Genomic DNA, 23,085 nt, shown 5'->3' on the forward strand with positions numbered 1-23,085 from the left:
CTTATTTTAGGTGCCAAATGCAGTTGGAGTTGTGTTGGGCTTGGCTCAGTTGATTGTCTATATGATCTACAAGAACAAGTCATCATTGTCAATACTGAAGTCAATGTTGGTGATTGAAGACAAAGGTTCAGATCAAATTACCTTTGTACTTTTTTACACGTTTTATCAAAAAAAGTTAAAAAGTCAACTTTTGACCTAGTTTCCAAAATAGGCCGAAGAGGGCATCAAGATACAAGATTTTGTGAATGATGATGAAGCTTAAACAAAAAATCATGGACTCATCAAAGGAGGAAATCTCCGGAGCACATCTCTAGACAAGCTTAAAAAAAGAGTGATGAAGACACTTTCATTGAGTTCACTATATACAAAGTCTAGTTTGACCCGTGAAGATGACACTGAAAATGGAGGTTCAAAGGATCATCCTTAATTTTCACTAGGAATTTGAGAGAAACAAGGGCCTAAAATACTCGATTATCAAAAAAGAAAGAAAAAAGATAAAAAGAATAGTGGTGCCTTCAGTAAAACTCAAAAAGAATATGCTCTCTAATTATTAATTAAAAATGGAGAGCAAAAAACATTAGTAATTCAAGGGTAAAAAAAATCAAATATATGTGACCTTTATTTATTCTTGGGAAGCATGTCATGTTATATGTTTATGTTCTATAAGTACAATCCACAAGATGGTGGACCAAACTTCTGTAGCCTTCTCTAATTGATTGGTCTGAGAAGATGAATTATGTGTCATCAAAGGAAAATGCTAGAGGTCCCAAATTTTCTACCAAATAAATGACCAAATGTCTCACATGGGTGTGGGGCCTACAAAATTGCGGACCACACACCCATGTGAGACATTTGGTCATTTGTTTGGTAGAAAATTTAATGTCTCTAGCATTATGTTTATAATTATTACTCCAAGACATGATTCAATTAATGTGTATGGTCAAATTTTAAGAACAGAAACTCCCATACACCTAAATTATTGAATTTACCTTCTTCTTTTTTTAACTTATCAAATTTACCTTCTTTTTTTTAACTTATTGCTCCTAGATCAATGAGAGATTTAAAAACTATTCAGAAATTTCTCAATAGGGAACCTCATGAGACACCAAGTGAAATCCTGGACGTCATTGCCTGTAATAGCAATACAAGGGGCAAAACCAGTCACCAAATGAATCTCAACAGAAGTGCATGAATATTTTACATACCACTCCGTATTTGAACCACATATAAATCTAAGTCGATAAACCCCATGCCTAGTTAATAATCAACACGTTCCAACACCTTCCTCACTCAACCATGCCTTCCTTGAACATGGTTTCTATATGCATTTTTCAAAATAGTAACACCAAACAAATTGTGTTTTTTGAAAAAAGAAAATAGAAAACAAAATATAGATGTATAATCACAGCACCCCATTCAACCATAAAATAAATCAGCATCTTTAAGCCAATTTTAAATATGCAAATACAAAAACTCCAGCATGTGTAATACGGAGGCTGTAAAAATGAATATGATGAAATGCTAAGAAAGTTAAAGCATCAACAGTAATACTAACCCGTCATGCCTCATCTTTACACACACAAGTGATCACCATTCTAGAGGGTGAAGCGAAATGTTATCAATTAAACCAACACACTAAAAATGCCACGTTTATATTAATCTTAGGCAAAAATAAAAAACAGATAAACAAACTTGCAGCTTATTCTCAAACTCATGCACCAAATGCTTACATAAATTAATCGAACTTACTGCAATAGTCAAGTTGAAGTAGTGAAAACAGAATTGTTGTAGGAAAATTTATCATCTAGCCTCTGAACCAACTCAAAGTCATGGAAATGGACCATTTTCTGGCACTTTCTAGTGTACACTGCTGCAGATACTGCTAAACCACCAGTCATTAATACATGCAACTGTGCATGTGCGTTTGTGTACTGACAGAGAGTCCATATAAGTCCATATAAACCCATAATCAGAAGAATAATAATAATATTCAAATTCCGTTTGACGATAATCTGCTCTGCTAAAAATACGATGTAATCATACTAAGCTAAAATTAACATTACAAAAGGAGACCGAATGGAAAACTTCTCCCAAATACAAACCATTAGCTAATTCAATCAAGATCTAATGCAAGTCTAAGAGAGAGTGATTTGGCTGAATTTCTTCACAGCACGACCAAACTGAAAAACATCCCTGCCAAAAAAAAAAAAAAAAAAAATTACATATTAGAGGTCACATTCACAAAGCATTTTCTACAGACAAGAGTTAATACTAGCCCCAATAGTTCATACTACCATGATATTGTTATACACATCAAACATAACATCATAAAAAATATACACTCTTCCTTAAGGGTTCGGTTAATTAGCAAGATAGTAGATGAAAAATTCATGAAAGAAAAAAATCAAATTTTTTGGGTTTTTCTTTTTTGTTTTAGCGAGGGAGTCCTTGAAAGTCTTGGAATGTAAAAACATAACTTTCAGGCTCCAATCCATGACAAACACCACAACCACACTGATTAGTTCACATTGCAATGTACAACAATCTACAGACTCCTATAGTTTACAAAATTGCACCGATTGCTGGATGCTTCTATGTATTGATTCCATAGTGTCAAATTATGCTCAATACAACAATTAGATATCATAAGAGCATCTCTATCAAATCCCCTTATAATAGCTTTTTGCTTTTATAAGGGATTGATTCTTCAAAAATCATTTCCCATTAGATCCCTTATACAACTCCTTAAATTTAGGATTGCAACAGTCACTCCCTATTTGTAGGGAGTCACTGTTGCTCCCTTATATCTGACAAAACTTGCTTCACCGGTTGTCCACCTAGATGACCCAAATAAAATAATCTGAGTAAAACTTGCTTCGCCGGTCATCCACCTGGACATCCAGCCGGTCGACCTCTCGGACGTCTGGTCCCTGGTTTTATGCTTCTATTGCTTTCTTTGTAATTGTTTGAGCTGTACATAAACAATACAAAGTCCTGGCTTGTTTCAATACATGAACAATACAATACAAAGTCAATACCACTCTTCTTTCTACATATAGGAAGTTCAAAGTCAATACCACTCTTCTTTCGTATTGTCTATGTACATTATATACAGCCAGAGTAGCCTTTGAGCTTCCATTTTTTATTTTATTTTATGTTGTTTAATTATTTTATTATTAAAAAAATATTCAAATTTAAAAATAATTAAAAAGATTATTTTAATGAAATAGAGAAAGAATAGGGAGTTTGTTGGGGAAGGTAGATGAAAAAGTGATTCCTAAAATAGGGAATGAATTTTTTAATAATATTTTAAGGTAAAATTTAGGTAAGCTGATAGGATGCTCTAAGCAAAGCTCTAGATCCAAAACCAGGCAAGTGAAAAGTGAAAATATGATGCTTGTCTTATTTTAATTGGACACCAATATTTTCTAATTGACAAACACAAACAATTAATTAGCATTTACACAATAAAGGAAGGCACTTGAGCAATATTAAACATAGTGCATGTAACCCTCAATAAGATCTCATTATACTAATCTTGGGAAAGAACTTATGCATAGCTCAAGTGGTTGTAACTCTAGATTTCTAAAGGGTGGGTTTGGGTTTCAAGCTTACAAAGAAGCATCAAAAGACCAGTTATGCTAACCTAACTTGCTAACCTGTGAACATCCAACCTAGTGCCAAAAAAATTAAAAAATTAAAAAATAAAACTAATCGTGGGAAATGATTTGTGTAGGGAACAAATTCTTAGTCCAGCTTCACGTAATGCCAAATTCTTCATAACCAATATGTCCATGTGGACTTCTAGATCCCTGTGCCAACAAAAGACTAGAAATATAATTAATGGAAAATTCCCAACATAATCATCAATTCGGTTGAATTCCCAAATCAATCCCAGCAAGCTCAATAGATCATTGAGAGAAAACAGTAACAGCTCCATACAGGTGTAGAACTTCAACCCTTATTAGCAGGAAAGAAAGCAAATAACTGAGTGACATGCCACATCAAAATTAAGCAACGACATCATAGCAGGGGGGAAAAGAAAGAAAGATGCTAATCACATATTTTTTATAATGGGGAAACCTTTCCATCTGCCTGTGTCTATATTAGGATTTTTGTTTGCTGTAAGTGGCAATCAGTAAAGCAAACCAAGCTCCAAACACGATTACCAAATCCAAGTGACACAATTAACACTCACATACACAGGTGCAGAAGGGAACAGAAGGTGGCGTCATCTACTCAAAACACTGGTTGTAATAAAATACAACTATATCGAAACATTTAATCATACATTAATGATGATGAGGTCACATGAACCAGATGGTACAAAAGTAGCAAAATTCACAAGAGCTTTTTGCCTTTTGATGGTAAGAATCTGCTTAGAGAGAAAAAAGGGAGTACATAGGGATGAAGGATGAAAGGTACCTCCTTGAAGAAAAAAGAAGCAAGAATAAAAAAAAAGAGTAAAGCAGTTCCCAACCACCAACAGTCCCATCATAAAAATTATCTCTACATGATCAAAGAGTAGCTGTACCTTTTTCACCCAAACTATATGACAAAACAACCACTGAGCTTCAAAAACATATATAGCAACCATAATGTTCAAAGTCATCCCAAGCCTAACTCACTTTTCACCAAAACCAGCATGATTATTCAAAGGATCTAAATTGGTGAAAAGGTCAGCATAAAATTAAAATACATAAGAGTTTTGGTAGTTAATGGTTCCCTTTTTAAATAGCAAGAAACATTCTGTCACTATAGACTGAACTCGCTGTGAACCTTTTCAATTATTAGTAGCAGCTCATGTGGAACCCCCAGCTCCCAGCGGGCAAGCCTGCAACTTGCGTTTTGGCTATATAAACATAGCCAGAGACTCTGTTTTAGCTTAGACTAACGGCACTGATTCCTAGTGTTTAACAGTATCAGGCAAGAGTTGCTTAAAAAGTATACATGCCCATATAGTTTAGAGGATGAACATAAACCCAACTCATTTTCAAATAGATCACAAATCGGATAGAAACCATCCCTCACGGTACTATAAGGTTTAGACAGCATGACAAACAAGGTCAGGAATCATGAGCATTATTGCTTTATATGCATGAAATACATGAAAACGTGTGGCCACAAAATCCATAACTGGAAGGGGTTTGACAGGGAAGTCTATTAAAAGATACCCAACCGAAGGTGAGAGGGGGCAGGGGGATATAAAAGAAAATGGTTTCAACAGCCAAATTACACCCCATTTAGCTCCATCTTAATTCTTAATGATGCTGGTCAAAAGTCAGTCACAGTATTTACTAAATTTTGGCATTTCAAAAATAACTAGAGGGAAAAATCTAGAAACCGTCATTCTATCCTCCATAAAGAAGGCTAAGATGTCCAATTCATAAGCACACATGGTTTTGTTGCTTATTAAGGATCCTAACTACACATTGCTTCTCTAGAAACCTTAGATTAAAACAATGAGGGGGAAAAAGAAAGAAAAAGAATGAAAGAAAAGCCATGACTACACACCTAGATTTCCTTTTACAAGAATAATCTTCATCATATGAAAAATATATACATTGTTGCTATTGCTTGCACTTCCATCAAATACAGTACTAACAGGAAGTAACAGGGCATGGGTAAAAGTTTTACTTACTTACAAGAGTAAGCAATAAAACACATACAGAACCACTAGAATGGCACCTAGGATGCACGAGCAGATATGTCAATACGGAAAAACCAAAAAAAAAAGTAGGGTTTGGGTACAGTCCAATACATCCATACTGTATATATAATTTTATAATTCGCACTAGTACATGACATATAATAACTAAAAATCATATGTAAAAAATAATTAAAGTATTTTTGTAATGGTCAAAAAGAATTTCAAGTAATTTTTATATTTTTTATAATTGTAAAAATCTCCTCTATGTTTAAAGTTTTAAAAAATAGACACAATACAATTATTCCAGTATCCCATTTTTTTAAAAAAAAAAATTTACATTTTTGTCCCAAAGTACCCACAAAAGTACCCAATACGCATACCCATACTGGGCAAGTACTTGGTACTCGTATGACAATATTTTTGAAGTACCCATGCTTTGTAGAATGACATTAACACATTCGTACACTATACATAATTAAGGACAAAATTCAATTGTCTTTTGTTTCAATGTAAGACAATTTCTTGAAATATTTTCTCAAAAAAATTACCCGTCCTCCTGTGTTTGGTTGGGAACCTCAAAATGAGCCAAAAAATATTTTCCAATGTTTGACTGGCATAAAAAAATCATAAATATTTCAAATTTCCAAAAAAAAAAAAAAAACACAAACACAAACACAAACAATTCTAAGAAAACATTATGATTGTGTCGAACACCAACCCTTGTCGAACAGTTCTCACATGTGTTTGACACACTCCTCAACAGGTCCTATTATTTCTTTTTAACTTTTTTTTTTCAGTTTCAATCACTTGGGGAACCCACATATTGTTTAGACACATGAAGCACATTACAAGTTTAAAGAAAATAACTTCAGGTCTAATGATGACAAAATAATGTTGATTTACATACCGACTCCTAATCATTGTTTCGAATTAGTGTTATATTGCAATTTTAACATCTTTAGATGAAATATCGTATCTATGACACAATAAATATATAAAACTACATATGTAACATGTATTCCCTATCCAATATTTTTTTAAGAAATTTTCACGTCAACATGTCCATGTCGTGTTGTGTCACATGTCTATACTTCATGGTCAAATTCCATTCACTACATGAATAGTATGTAGAGCAACAAGAAAATCAACCTAAAAAATTATTTTTTTTCTAAAGAAACACATTTACTAGTGGTAGTTCGGTAGTTGCGATGATGGTGGTTGGGAAACGACGGTGGTTGCGGTGATTGTGGCGGTGGGACGGCGATGGTGATGGTGGTTGTGTAGGCGTGAAAGTAACATCAATCACCATTCACCAACAATGACTTAAATAGCTTCTTGTTCCTAAACAAGGCCAATAAGTTCCATAATTGATCCATATCAAATCTCAAAAGAGTGAATGAAAAACAAAAGGCATGTGTTATGTCTACCTATGCAATAAATCTGTGCATCTTCCAAAGTATTCAAATCGTGTTTGATTTTAAAAAGATTAAAATAATAAACAAATGGTACAATGAGTGTCCAATATGTGTTGAGGTGTGTTCATATCAAACAAAATACCTTCACAAAAGTGTCAATGCTTCTTAGTGATTGACAACGAATAAATTTTATTAAAAATAACAAAAGAAAACATACATAAGAAGAACTTCACTGGAAGCACAAAATGTAAGGAGGGAAATAAAAAGAAGAGAACATCACACACTGCCCTTTAATCCTTATCAAGCAAAAACAATGGAATCCCCTTATTACAGGGGAAGAAACAAAAGCCTAAAATGATGATCTATGATAAATCTTATCCCACATCCCTCTAGGTCCTCAAATTTATCTTTAAAAAATGGTTGCAATTCATTTTCAACCAAATTTCCCAAAATATCACAAAGGAAGGTGACACAATCCCATAGAACTTGAGCTCTCTTATAGATAGTTTGATACCAAATCCCCGATAATCAAGTAAAAGCATTTGAATAGAAAATGGAAGACATCCATACTAAACACATAAAATAGTTTGCACCATAATGAAAATGCCACGGGACAATGCAAAAAATTATGGTCAATACTTTCTTCATCCTTCTAACATAAAATAAGCCACTATGAAAGCAAAGAGCAAATCCTTTCTTGAAACAAATCATTAGTATTTAATGTTCTTATTAGTCACAGAACATAGAAAAAATTTTACTTCTACGGGGCACACAAGATTTCCAAATCAATTCATAAGGGGAAAAAGAAGAACAATATGATTAATAGATTATCTATTAATTCATGAAAGAAAGACTTGCAAGAAAACAAATCCAAGGACTGAATGAACCACACTTTTCCATCCATAGCATAATGCCTCAAAGAAACAAAATAATGAAAAATTGCTAACAACGACACCAAATCATTAGCCTTTCTATCATTTAAATTTCTAGAAATTTTGAAATTCTAAGAAATAGGAGCCTCATATAAACAAGCAAGAGAAGAAATAAAAACATTATTAGAGCAAGGTAGGCACTAATGTGTGAAAACCACCAATAAAAATCATCACCAACCCAAACATACTTCCAAAAGCATTCTCTCCATTCCATACCATAAGACAAATGAAATGTACAAAAAATGATCAAGTTTTGAAGAATTGCAGATGCATGGAGCTCTAAAATTTCCCTTGAAAACAACCTAAGATTCCCAACCATTGGGGTATTGTTTCCCTTAGAAAGTATAAAGCGAGTCTTGACATTGGGAATATTTTGGCCAAGTCACTATTAAGTAAATGATGGTTGTGGAGATTCCCTTAAGCCAGATGCTTTATGGCATTATATGATTAAGAGCACGTCTTTCCCCTCATCACAACCTTTCCACAAACATCACTTGTCAATATTTCATTTCCATCAGGCACTCAAATTGGTATCTTAAACAAGCATAAGAAATAAATAGGATTAGACTGATTTGACCAAGTGTACCTGCCTCCCTTAAAAATCAAAGCCAATTTCAACCCTCCAATCTTGACAATGATTGGATCCTAAAAATCATCACCAAGGATTAACTCCTAAAAGTAAAACTAAATATTTAAAGAGGCAAATACTCAAAAGGGATACCTAGGGTACAAAGAGAAGAAATGGAGGGAGGAGGATGGAAGCCTATGTTCAGACGAAGAATAGAAAGGTATGGGCCATCATCAAACATGCATACAATCTTTGATGATGAGATTCCGGAATCAATGAATCCTAAAGAACTGCAAGTTATGCTTTCAAACTTTGGGGTAGTGAAGGATGTTTACATCCCAGATAAGAGAAGGAAAGCCACAAAGTCCAGATTTAGCTTTGTTGTCTATGACTGTCCTGTTGCAACGGGGATAGCTATTCAGAAAACAGATGGAATATGGTGCAATAACAAAGTTCTGAAGGTAAAAAGGTTTGATTTCAGAAAGGACCAAGGCCAACCTAAGAAAGGAGTGGCACAGAGATTTGAAGCTCCACTGAGAACAAGGGTTGAGGGCAAACAAAGGAGGAGCTCTTACGTTGATGTCCTAAAAGGGAGGATGGAGGGAAGTGGAAACGACATCAGAATCAAGGCAGAAGAGTTTGGAAATTTATGGTTGTATGAAAGTGTGATAGTCAAGTTGAACACTCATTGCAACTTTACAGATATAGCGATCCCGGGTTTACCCTTGTTATACCGTGATCCGGACATGTGTCCGTGGATGTTGGTAGTTGTTTATTATTTTGTTTACATCCTTTTTACTTCGTAATTGAGTTATAGGATGTGTTGGGCGGGTTTGTTACAGGTTGGTTGAGTTTAGAAACCAAAACTAGTTGCCCAGATTTTGGCCTGTACGCTCGAGCGGGGGTTTTGGCGCTCAAGCGGAGATTACACCCATTCAGTATTTTCCTGTGCAGCGTTGTACGCTCGAGCGTGGGATTGGCCGCTCGAGCGGGGTTGTCTGAGTGCCGCTCGAGCGTAGAGTTGGAAGCTCGAGCGGAGGCCTGGTTCTGTATAAATGCTGGGAGAGTGCATCTGGCGCTCGAGCGGAAATTTGGACGCTCGAGCGGGAGTCTGTGAGTGACGCTCGAGCGGGGTGTTTTACGCTCGAGCGGGAGACTGGGTTTAAGTCCCGAAATTGTGACTTTTCAAATCACTTTTTACTTTCTCTTCTCTCTCTTACTTTTCCAAAATCACCATTGTTGAGCCTCTCACTCTAGAACTCTACCTTCTCTCTAGGTTTTGATCTAGTAGGAGTGATTTGCTCACCTTTGGCCTTTGCAAAAAAGTTGTTGATCGTCGAGGACTACTTTTTAATCTGAAAATTTCGAGCTTTGGAGCACGTTGGGTTTTGTCGTCTTCTCCTTTGGGGCTCCGGATTTGAGGTAGGGATATCCTACTCCTCTCTATGGATTTTGTCTTTAAATTTTGGTATTTTGAGATGTTGGGGTTGGTTTGGTTATTTTGTGAAAGTTTGAGGCTTTTGTGCTATTTTACAAAAGTTGGGGTTTTACTCATAATAAACCTAGATGCATGTTTGGCATAAAGAAATGGAATGAATGTTGAATTATTGATGAAAATGGGACCTAAGGGTTGAGATGTTAATTATGGGAATTGACCTAATTACATTGTTTAATTAATTGGGATAATTAATTGTGAGAAGTGAGGAAATGAAATGTTGATTGAATATCCATTTGTGCATTTATCTTCTGTTTAGAAATAACTGCTTTGGGCTATCGGTGGAGGATAGTCGTGATTGTTGTAGACAATGCATGATGATTAGGCAAACTGAAACTAATCAATGAAGTGTGTCATGGAACTTGACGGTTGATAGAATACATTAACTACATGTATTGAGTGATTGTATATAGAACCAATGTGTTTGTATACGTTATGTGTAGAGGAGGAGATGGGGGATGTACTCCGCGGTTTAGGGGAAGATAGGGGATGTACCTCTAAACCGGATAGTGTTGGGAGAAGATAGGGGATGAACTCCGTAGATACAGCTCATATGCTTGTCTAGAGAAGTGAAGATAGAGCTTATATGCTTATCTTTGTGAAGTGTGGATATAGCTTATATGCTTATCTGTGGATATTGTTGTTATACATATCTATTGCAGATTGAGGATATAGCTTATTTGCTTATCTGTGAATGTGGATATTGTTGTTATACATATCTGTTGAGAATGTGGGTAGTGCTTATATGCCTATCTGTTGAAAAAGGGAAAATGAAAAGTAATTTGGACTCATAAGTCGTAGGACATAAATATGTGATTTATGTGATTGTATCAGTGTTGGCCATCTATCAATTGCTAATATTTTAGTCATTGTCCATGGTTGGTTTAGTGTATTTCTACTGGGCTGTGGCTCACCCTATATGGGAATATCATTTTCAGGTACAGGAAGCATGCCACCTCCAAGGACATAGCTTGAGAGGCTAGTGGCGGACATACTTTTGTCGTTTTCTTTTTGATGTATTACATGTAAATTGATGCCAAGGGCTTAATGTGTATGAGTTAGTACTCTTTGGTTGTAACCAAGTGTTAACTTGGAAAGTTGTAAGCCCGTAGGGCATTTGCTTTTGTTGTTAACATGTAATACTTTTTGTAATGAAACTCTGAGGAAATGAAAGAATGTGGAACTTTTGAATATCAATGCCTGTATTATTTGTTGGGTTTAATCTTATTATTTTGAGGGCGTTACAACAGAGTTCAAGAAGGAGCTTCAAAATAGAGGATTTAAGGACTTACACGTGAGACAAGGAGGAGGTAGAATTGCACATGTAATGTTCAAATCAATAGAAGCAATGAAAAACAGAGCGAATAAACTTGGTGAATGGATGAAAGACAGGAGTGACTTAGTTCTTGAATGGGAAAATGGGATGAGTGGACAATGAATTGGAAACTGATATTTGATGGTTATTTTGTTGATAGCTCGACTATTGACACACATGCGCTACGTGCCATCTTTCTTTGGTGTGATCAAGGCAGGAACAACACAAGGACTCAACCTTTCGCGATAAATCCTTTGGGCAGGAGCTCATCTACTTGCCTTTTTAGCTCAGTATGTTCACTAGGATTCATTCAATAAGCTGGAAGATTAGGCATATGAGACTTGGGGCTAAGATATATTGCATGTTGGACATTACGCATGGGAGGAAGCTCATTAGGTAGCTCTTCTGGTGCTATATCAGAAAATTCATACAACTTCTTTTCAACCTCTAAAGGCCTTTTTGTCTCAAGACCAGCTACTGGTTGCTTCACTTCTTTGACCACTACCGCATAGATAAGCTTTGATTCTTTGCTTTCCACTACGAATTTGCTTTTTAGAGAGTACGCGAAGAGGTTTATTCTGACTTTCAGCAATACGCTTTGGCTTTAGAGTTTCATATTTTCTCATCTTTGCCATAGTCATAGGATGTAGGACAATTGTCTTCTTTCCAAGTGAGAAAGTGTATGTATTTTCTCTTCCATTGTGTTGTACAACGTGATCGTAAAGCCATGGTCAACCAAGAAGGATGTGAGTGACATTCATAAGGTTTACATCACATAAAATAGAATCACTATAATTAGGCAAAGCAAAAGAAACAAGGCATCGTTGAGTTACCGGAATAAATGTATTGTCAATCCAAGCAACCTTGTAAGGATGAGGATGTGGCTTAGTTGGAAGCTTAAGTCTTTCAACTGTAGATGCAGAAACAGCATTCATGCAGCTTCCACCATCAATAACAAGTTTTTTTGGTTGATTTCCACAACGGACTAGCATTTGAAAGATTGATGTTCGTCGCCAATCTTCTTGCTCCACCTTAGAGGCTGCTAGAATATGCCTAACAACAATAAGAAAGGAGGTTTCCAACTAAATCATCAATTTTATCCTCTCCATAATTGAATGCATCCTCATCATTAACATATTCCTGTGATTGGCCATATTCTGGCAGTTGCTCTGTGTCCTCTTCGATTGCAATATGGAGGGTATTCTTCTTTGGACATTGATAAGCCATGTGCCCAGACTCACCACACTCAAAACAAGTAGTGTTTTTATCCCTCCCAATTGGCTTCATAGTCACAAATACCTTTATTTCTATGATCAATAACACTAGAAGATGAGGCTTTTGATATGTTTGGTCGATCTAGTGGCTGCAAAGGTGCTATTTTTGTGCTTTTATTTGCATCAGTGAATCTTCTAAATGTTATCTCCCCTGCTTAAGACCCAAATTTCTTAGTAATTGAGTAACTCAAGTATTCTTCTATATCGAGTGTCACTTGGAATGCATGCTCCATACCTTAGTTGCAGGAATCGTCTCAACAGGTGACGAATCTTAGTAAGAAACGCGATTCCGCGTTTCTTAGAAAGAAATGTGTAGGAATCGCGTTTCCGTAGAGAGAGAAACACGATCCTAGCCAAGATGGGATCGCTGGTGAAGAAGAACAAAAACCCTAGGAGAGAGATACAGAGGAGAGAGAGTGTGAAGGAAGAGAGTGAGAAGACAAACCTTCGACTCCAGTCGTCGTCGTCGTCATCGTCGAACATCCAGTTGACTCGTCGCTTCAAGGCCATTCCTTCACGAGCTGCCTGCTCCTGGACTTTCGACATCGATGATCGACCTTCGATCTGCTCGCGATCTACTCCTCTTCGCTCTCGCCTTCGATCTGCTCACCTCCGTCTGCTTCTTCTTCTTCTTCTCCTCTCTCTCTCTCTCTCTCTCTCTCTCTCTCTTCGATTTGTGTTTCTGTCTTCCCTGTCTTCCCCCCTTCCGTTTCTAACATATAATAAATATAATAAATAATATAATTTGTTATATAATAATAATAATATAATAATATAATAAATAATATAATTTGTTATATAAATAATATAATTTGTTATATAATAATATAATAAATCTAATTAAATCAAATATAATAAAAAAAATCTAATAAGATTTATAAAATAAATCATTATTTTACTATTTTTTTATTATTTTACTGTTTTTTAACATATTTTATTATTTTACTATTTTTTATTTATAATATATATCAATTAAAAATTAAAATATATATATAAATAAATTAAAAACATTATCTATAAAAATAATCCTTAAGATAAAAATAATAAATATATTTTAGAAATAACTATTAAATATATATATATATATATATATTACCGCTTTCCGAGGCGCTCCCAACCTAAGAACCATCTATCAGCTCACGCTTCCCCGCTCCCGCCCCCGCTCCCGCTCCCGCTTCGTGCAACTAAGCTCCATACTGTATAAGGGTTGACAGAGCAATTCTCATTGTATATCAGTCCTCAAACCAGACTTAAATCAAGCAAGCGCGTGACATGGATCTTCCACAATTTGACTTCTAGTCTTAAGTTCATCAAATCTCTGCATATATGCTGCTACTGACATGCTGCCCTGTTTTAGACTTTAACAGAGGTTATTTGATGGCCTAAGCCATGAATAATTTATGGTTTCAAGAGTAAATTGAAGGCTAATAGGTAGGGAAAGGGATTAGGGTTGATTTGAGGGTGATTGGATGGAGTTTTGAGATTGAAAAGTGCACTTTTAGAGGGCTGTGAATAGTAATCCGAGAATAGTAAATTAAAAAATAAAAGGAGAAGAAGAAGATTGATCTAGGCATCACACCTAGGGTTTGATTGCATCACACAATCTATAAAGAAGCTTTAAAAGCTCTAAAATACTCTAAAATATCAAGTCTAGAAGTCAAATTGTGAAAGATCCACATCACACCCTTGCTCGATTTAAGTTTGGTTGGCTAAATTGTTATGGAATGCCTCCCAACCCCTGGAATATTACAAACTTTGAAAAAATAGGAGAATTGGAAAGCAAAAGTAGCATCTACCCAATTCGAGTAGTTGAGGAGAGTAACATAGAAGAAACCTACAAGGGGATGACCAGAGCTCTGCAAACTGCCATGGGAACAACAATGAAGATGATGACGTGGATGACATGGAAGCTGAGGTGGAGGATTATGGTGACATGGCAATCGGTAAAAGGACCATAGATAGAAAGGAGGGGACGGTAGATGGGCATAATTGCAAGTCTGCATCTGTGTCAATAGTGAACGAAACAGGAACAAAAGTGGGAACTCTAAATTCAGCTGAGAAGCTGCAGTGATGATGATCAATAGGAGCACAAAGGAAATAGGGGAAGATCTAGAAGAAGGAAGGCAAAGAAGGGACCATCCTTTAGCAATGGTTTTCAAAGAGGAGCATTATTTCGTGTATCAGCTGCTGCAGTTTCAGCTTCAGTATCAGTCAGAAGCAGCTTAAGCAAACAGAGGAAACTACAGGAAGAAGCTCAGGCTACAATCCAAGTTGGGAAGGCTCTGGGGGTGGAGATGAGAGGAAAAGAAGGGGAAAGTATTGAAAAAAAAATCCAGATGGAGAATGATGATGCTGAAAGACTAAGTGCAAAAGGGGACAAAGGAGGTGCTTAATTTAGCATCTTTGGGAGTTGAAGGTGAAATGTTGGTTTTTTATGAAGATTATGTCATAGAATGTGAGAGGGTTAGTAAGGGTGGAAAAAAGAAGAATCAAGGAGCTACTAAGAGTGAAGAAAATTGATATGGTTTTGTTACAAGAATCAAAAGGATCAAACACTACTGAAGATTTTGTTAGGTCTATCCTAATGACCTGATGAAGTTTAAGGCTGTAGATGCTAAGGGAAGTGCAGGTGGGCTGCTATGTATTTGGAAGCCAGAAGAAGTATTTGTCTTGAAAGATTGTTGCTGCTCCAGAAACTTCATCTTACTTACAGGTACTATTCATAAAGTATTGAATGTGTGATTGGAAATGTATATGCCCCAAATGAAGATATGAATAGAAGAAGGGTTCGGAGTGTGTTAAATAACCTAAAGAGTGCCTTCCCTAAACCATGGTGTATGAAAGAAAAGGGTGTCTAAGAAGGGATAGAGGAATGGCTGAGTTTGGTAATTTCATTAGCAACCTTGAAATGATAGATATTCCTATGTTGGGAAGACAATATGCATGGAGTAATTCTCAAAACCGGAGCAGGTTAGACAGATTCCTAGTGAACCCTGGATGGCTAGAGTGGTTTAGATTTAAAGTATGGGGATTGCCTAGATTTTGCTCAGATCATAGCCCAATTGTTTTGAAGGAAGATGAGAGAAATTAGGGTCCCAAGCCCTTTAGATTTATAAATGCTTGGGCATTGCATCCTACCTTTGCTAAGGAAGTGAAAAGGGTGTGGGAAAACACATAGGTTGAATGGTGGGCAGGGTATATTATCATGGAAAAACTGAGATCATTGAAAATGGCCTTGAAGAAATGGAATGTTGAAGTGTTTGGAAATGTGGAATCCAATCTCAGAGATGCTGAAAATGAATTACATGCTCCGGATCTGACTACTGAAATGAGAAATCTGGATGAGGGGGAAATTAAAAGAAGAAAAGAGGTGAAAGAACTAGTATGGAAGTTCAGAAAAAGAAAGGACTGGCTGTGGCTGCAGAAGTCAAGAATGGAGTGGACATTAAAGGGGGATAGGAATTCCAGGTTCTTTCACATTATGGCATCCAAGAGGCAAAGCAGAAACATGCTTGATTCATTAAATATAAATGGTACTATTTTTGAAGAACCAATGGAGGTAAAGCAAGCAATTTGCAACCACTTCCAGAAACAGTTTACTGAGCCTTGGAAATGCAGACCTAGTATTGGTGGTTCTTTCATGAGAATTGAGTCTAATCAAGTGCAAGGTATTCTTGAAAAAGAATTCACAGAGGCCGAGGTTTGGGCAGCTATAAAAGAGTGTGATGGGAATAAAGCCCCAAGCCCAGATGGATTTAATTTAACTTGCTTTCAAAAGGGTAGAAGTTCATGAAGAATGATATCATGAACTTTATGAAGGAGTTTTATAGGAATAGCAAGCTGGGTAATGGTGTGAACTGCTCATTTGTCAAATCACTAAGAAAGAGAATCCAGTTTCCATACTTGATTGCGAGCCAATCAGTTTGATCAACTCATCATACAAAATATTGTCAAAAGTGTTAGCAAGGAGAATCAAGCAAGTACTACCTAGTGTGATTGATAAGGTACAATCCACTTTTCTGAGTGGAAGAAACATCATGGATGGAGTGTTAGTAGCAAATGAAGTAGTGGGCTAGTGGAAGAAGTCAAAGAAGAAGGGTTTAATACTCAAGTTGGATTTTGATAAAGCCTATGATACAGTTAATTTGGTTTTGGATCAAAATAGCTGATCTGGATGAAGGAATGCATAGCGTCTGCCAGAGTTTCTATTCTAGTAAATGGATCCCCCTCAGCTGAATTTTGCCTCCAAAGAGGCCTTAGACAAGGTGATCCACTCTCACCTTTCCTATTTAATGTTGTTGTTGTTGAAGGTCTAAATGTGTTACTGTCAAGAGCAAAGGAGTTAGGAATTATTAAAGGAGTGTCAGTGGGGAACTAATGAGCTGACCTTATCCCATCTTGAATTCGCAGATGATACAATTATCTTCTGTGAAGCAGATTGGACTGAAATAGTGGATTTGAAAGAAATTTTAAGGTGCTTTGAAGTGGTTTCTGGGCTTAAGATCAATTTTCACAAGAGTGTAATTTGTGGAGTTGGAGTGAAGGATGGGTTAGTGGCTGATTTTGCAACTAAGCTTAATTGCTTGAGTCAAAAACTACCTCTGAAGTATGTTGCCTGCCACTAGAAGCTAATCCAGGAAGGATACAGCCTAGGAAGCCAGTTGTCGAGAAATTTAAAAAGAAGCTAACTGGTTGGAAAAGAAGAATGCTGTCATTTGCAGGAAGAGTCACACTTATCAAATCTGTCTTATCTTGCTTGCCTATTTATTATATGTCATTGTTCAGGATTCCTAAATGTGTTGCAAGAGAGATTGACAAAATTCAAGCAGCCTTCCTTTGGGGAGATGAGTGGATAAAAAGGAAAGTTCACTTGGTAAAATGGAGAGAGGTGTTAATGAACAAGAACCAGGGAGGTCTAGGGATTAGAGATATCCGGCTCACCAATGACTGCTTATTACTCAAATGGTGGTGGAGATATGCTCTAGAGGATGATGCCTTACGAAAATCACTAATTTGTAGTAAGTATGGATCAATGGGGGGAAAGGTGGTTTCTTCTAATGAATCTGCATCTGTATCAAAAATCTGGAAGGAATAGGGTCATGTTTTGGGAAGACACGTGGGTGAGTGAAGCAAGCCTTAGGAACCAATTCCCTAGGCTATATCAGATTTGTACAGAAAATGATGTTGCTTTGAGTTTGCAAATAATCAGAAAGGACAATTTGAATAGGTGGTATTTCAATTTCAGAAGATCACTTCATGCCTCGGAAGAAGAGGAGGTTGTTAGATTGCAAAATGTATTGGGAGCAGGCCCAAATTTAAACATGGAACATCTGGATTTTGTAAGGTAGAAAGCAGACCAAACAGGGGTTTTCAAGTAAGCAATGTGTACAAATGGAGTGAATCATTTATGGGTCCTGTGTTGAGTTCATCAGATTTGGTGTGGAATAACTTTTCCCCACCGAAAGCAAAATTTATCACTTGGTTAGCTTGGAAAGGTAGGCTAAAAACAGCTGCATTCCTGAGTAGAATTGGTGTGTTGAGCGGCAATGTGGATCTTTCTTGTGCGCTTTGTAAATCTGAATTGGAATCATTGCATCATATCCTACTGTTCTGCCCCTTTGTGAGGAGGGTTTGGTCCAATATAATTGCTTGGTGCGGATTGCAGTGGGTCTTACCAGGCTCATTTGATAGTTTGATACAGTGGCGGCTGTGTTGGAAGTTCAAAAAGAAGGAAAAGTAAGTATGGAGAGCTGTTCCCATATCAGTAATCTGGACCCTGTAGAAATATAGAAATGACTGTATTTATTTTTTATTTTTTTGACATTTAGAAATGACTGTGTATTTAATGGCACACAACCAAATATTGGGGAGATATGTGATCTTATTAAAGTTAGATTGGCCATTTGGATGAAATCTCACGAAATGGGGCGCTTATATTCCATTAATGAGATAGTGTCAAGCATATAAGAAGTAAGAAAGTGTTTGTGAGATGGTGGTGATTGTTACTGAGGCAGAGGAGGATCAGAGAACAGAGCTGTTGCTGCTGGTTTGTTGTTGCTGTTTCTGTGATTTGGTGTTGGTAATAGGTGTTTTTTTTTTTGCCTTGGGTTTGGTCAGCTTTGTCCTTGGTTGTTATTGGGGTTTGTTTTGTCTCGTCTCTGGTTTTTCTTTTCTTTTGTTGTGTTGGTTTCTCACCAACCTTGGTGGCTTGAACTAGCATATGATAGGGTGCGCTTCTTGATACCAAGTGCCAACCTAGTTGGGATTTAGAAGTGGCACTATGATGCTCTTCACTCTTGCCTTTCTTTATTGATGTATTCATATGTTATGTATATCAATTTCATCAATAAAGTTTATTCTTCTTTGCTGATCAATAAAAGGGATACCTACCCTCACAATGTAGCCAACTTATTTAACCCAATTGGAGGAAAGTTGATATCCACAATGGCACTCTTACTCATATTCACCCTAAGATCAAGCTATACCAAAAACCATCAAAATGGAAAGTAAATGAACCATACTACACTCTTTAAGCAAAGAAAAAAGACAATGTCATTTGCAAACTATAAATGAGACACAAATATTATCCCTCTCAATTAAAAAGACATCTACTAAACCTAAATATTCAGCTTTATCAACCATTCTTGCCAAAACACCTACCGTTAGCATAAATAGGAAAGAAGATAAAGGATCCATCTATGTACGATCCCTGGAGACCTTGAATTAAGCACCAGCCTTTCCATTGACTATAACAAGCAAATGACTCATGAAAAGACAACCACAAATTCACTTTCTCCACCTATCGTCGAAATTATTTTTTTTTTTTTTTATTTTTTTTTTTTTTTTGCAATAGATAGTCCAACAAGTCGCACTCCACATGATCACATGTGTTTTCAAAAACAACCTTAAAAACGGCACCCCTCTCTCTTGTTGACACCACTTCTTCCTGTACCACCTCATTTGCAATCGAAACCACATCTAAGATTAGACATCCCTCCATAAATGCCCATTGAGAAAAGGGCACAGTTCCCCTAAAATAGATTTGGATTGATAACACTATTACCAAAACTTTATAAAGAAATAAACAATACTAATTGGCCTAAAATTCCCAATCCCAATAAATTATCCTTTTTAGGAATTAGGAACCAAACAATTAAGTATATACATACACACAAGAAAAGAGTGCAAATGCCCAAACATTGACCCTAAAAATAATTTCAGAATATGTTTTACTTAAATTCAATCAAAAAGCTTGAAAGAAACATATTTGATACTATCTAAAAGTTAATTTAACAATTGTGAACATATTAAACATACCAAATCAGTGCTGCAGCTGTTGCTAAGGGTTTGGCGGAGGCGGCATCCCGGGGCGAGGAGGGCCAAACACAGGAACAGCACCAGGTGGAGGTGGCATCCCAGGCCTTGGTGGCGGCGGTCCGGCCTGCATCCCCGGCCTCGGCGGAGGGGGCGGTCCTCTCATCATCTGCGGCGGCGGAACCATCGGTCTCTGCCCAAACTGAGGCGGCGGAGGCATCGGGTAGGGCACAGAACCCGGCCTCGGTGCAAACTGCGGTGGCATGGGCGGCCCCCTCCCCATCTGCTGGGGCGGATACCCAGGCATCTGCCCAGGGGGCCGAATCACCGGCGCCGAAGCCTGCGCTGGGTAAGTCATTGGCGGAGCAGACATCTGCGGCATAGGAGGGCGGGAGATCTGCGGCTGCATCATCCCCGGAGCTGGTCCACCAACTCCACGAACGGGGCCAGCCAAACCGGGCTGTGCTTGGATGAGGGGGGCAGTGGGGACACCACGGCCAGCGGCGCGGCCAATGCCGGGACCGGCCAATGCGGCAGCGCCAGCAGCCTTGGCGCGAGACTCTTCGGGAGGGGGAGGACCTTCGACGGTCATGGAAATGACTTCTTCACCCCTGAGGAGGACGAGACCTAGGGTTCGGCGGTCGTCTCGATCTTCGTTGGTCTTCTTGGAGCCCTTGGCTGGGGGGAGTTTGCGGAACTCTTCACAGTCGCCGAGGACAAGGTTCATGTGGCGATCGAATGCCATGAATTTGCCTACCAGTTGTCGACCGTCTTGGATTGTCACTCGCATTCGGTAGTTTATGTATTGAAGCATCTTTGAACTCTTCGACATCGACATCTTCTTCAGAGTTTCGAATCTTCTAGAGAAAAAAAACAAAAGTTATAGTCAAACTCTTTTTTTTTCAATCAAAAACTCAATACATTACAGCAGTACAAGTCAACAAATTGATTAAATAGACTACAACACAATACCCAAATTCTTAGTTCACATCATACTAGATTTTTTCTTCCAATAATTCATGTGTACATCCAACATAAATATATTGTGTTTAACTGAATTTGCACTTGATCAAAGAAACATAAATGTGAAGTACCAACACAAAATACTCCTCGAATTACCAAATCTTGATATTAACATATACCCAGAACGAAATATGGTGGCTAAGAGAGAGCTTCGAGCACGACGCCAGGAAGCAAGAGAGGATGTAGAGGGACAACAAAAGCAATGGAAAGCGGGCTTACCGGTGGGATTGGCTGGCGGTAGCGATGGGTGGTGCGGTAGTGATTACAGGGCGGTGAAAGTGTGTGATGTAGAGATTGCTAAGAGAGGGAATCGATTTGAGAGAAATTAGGGCAGAGAATAAGATCCAGAGAGTGAAAGAGAAATCAACTCACCTGGTCAGAATGAAATAGTCCAAGTTCGTGAATCGGCGGTGTCGACTTTCGATTTCAGGCGGTACAACGGTGGAATGGGAGCAACAAAATCGTCCGTGAGGGAGGAGGAGGAATGAGAGGAGCTAGTTGTTGTTGTGTGAGAGAGAGAGAGAGAGAGAGAGAGTGACATGAGCAACGTAGGGTTTAGTTTGGTAATTACACACATTATAGACAACAAAATATAGGGACAATGACCTAGAACAGATTGTTTTTTATTATTTTTCAAATTCAAAGTATTATTGTTTTAGAAGATTTACGGTTTTAAAACATTGAAATCAACCGATTTTAAAATTTTACATATTATGTATAACATTAATTTGGAACAAAATAGTAATGAAAATGTCAATTTTTTTTGTTATATATCTTTTTTGTATTGATTTGAAACAAAAGAAGATTATTCGTTTTTACAACAATGACTTATTCGTTCCATAGAGTTTAACATTTACAAAATGTTCAATTATTTATATTCGAACAGGATCATTTTGTTCATAATATTAAAGTTGAACAAATATTAAACATCCATACATAAAAAAATTGAACATTTTGGTTTAGTTTGAATTTAAATTTGTGAACATATTAAGTTTTTTTTAACACTGTATTTATGAAAATTGTTTTTTGTTTAAATTTTTGCAAAATACTACACCGATTGCTTCGTCACCGCAAAATTTCAGTCCACTGTTTGATTCTCGCCATTTACTCTCAGTTACTTTCATAGATTCAACACAGATCGGGAAGAGAATGACCTAAGAATCTAAAATTATCGTGAATTGTATTTTGAACCTTATATATTGGCTTTTCAACTTTGATGATGTGTACATTATTGTGTTTTGATGTGTATTGTGTTGTGTGGATTAGGCTAAATATCACGCGCCCAAAATTTGGACTATTAAGGCCAAGTTTGGCATGTGTCCAAAAAGTCAAAAAGTTATTCAAAAAGTTAAAAAGTTATCACTATTTACCAAAAGTCAAAAAGTACAGCTACATAACTCTCAATCTTAATTTTTCCCTACACACTAATTTATACAATTTTTTAATACACATTTTTCCATAAAAAATCAAAAAGTTAACCCAAACAACCATATTTTTTTCCTCAACTTTTTAGTCCAAAAAGTCAAAAAGTGCACTTATTTAGAACATCCCAAACAACTCCTAAATATTAAAATAGGACTAAATCATAGTCAATATTTCATTATCCAAATTCTAAAAGTGAAACAAAATCTAAATGTCCTCGTCTTCATAAGATTTAAGTAAATTTCAATGCTTAAAAAAATACAAGGGATAAAAAAAAAAACAAATGCCAACCAGCCCATCAATCATAAATTCATGACTATCTAATACCTTTAATATTAAAATAGCAACAAATAGTCAAAACAACTTAAATAATGTAAAGTTAAAAAAAAAAAAAAAAAAAAAACCCACAATACCAAAATTATCAAAATACTAAGGTCATAAAAATAAATAAATAAATTCATATCAACCCTAAACTCCAGGAAAAATAAATAAATAAATAAGAAGAAGAAGAAGTCCGAAAGACATGTCCTACAACCATAGTTATTTCTCATCACCACCGTGGTCCCAACTAATCCTGCAAAGGAAGTTCGGCTGCACTCAAACAGAACGCACACGAGATGCCAAGAGACAAAACGGGTCAGTATAAACGGATACTGGTATGAGTATAAGATTTGACA

General features: G+C 36.8%; 1 protein-coding gene across 3 annotated transcripts; it reads right to left on the reverse strand.

Annotated features, from left to right (window-relative positions):
* Positions 1–1,948: 1,948 nt before the first annotated feature.
* Positions 1,949–21,674, reverse strand: LOC114322482 (uncharacterized). 3 transcript variants are annotated; one of them, XM_028269789.2, is made up of 3 exons: positions 21,359–21,674; positions 19,967–20,823; positions 1,949–2,193 (listed from the first exon to the last, which is right to left on the reverse strand). In XM_028269789.2, exon 2 carries the CDS (start codon positions 20,799–20,801, stop codon positions 19,989–19,991), a length of 813 nt encoding a protein of 270 aa, XP_028125590.2. In that variant the 5' UTR covers positions 20,802–20,823; positions 21,359–21,674; the 3' UTR covers positions 1,949–2,193; positions 19,967–19,988. The 3 variants fall into 3 exon arrangements, with proteins under 3 accessions (XP_028125590.2, XP_028125591.2, XP_082729902.1); XM_028269790.2 differs by having other exon boundaries at positions 19,967–20,820; positions 21,359–21,589; XM_082873776.1 differs by having other exon boundaries at positions 21,206–21,529.
* Between the last annotated feature and the right edge of the window lie 1,411 nt (positions 21,675–23,085).

The sequence above is a fragment of the Camellia sinensis genome, chromosome 6, assembly GCF_055761805.1.
Source record: "Camellia sinensis isolate YWXY chromosome 6, ASM5576180v1, whole genome shotgun sequence".
Taxonomy (NCBI): domain Eukaryota; kingdom Viridiplantae; phylum Streptophyta; class Magnoliopsida; order Ericales; family Theaceae; genus Camellia; species Camellia sinensis.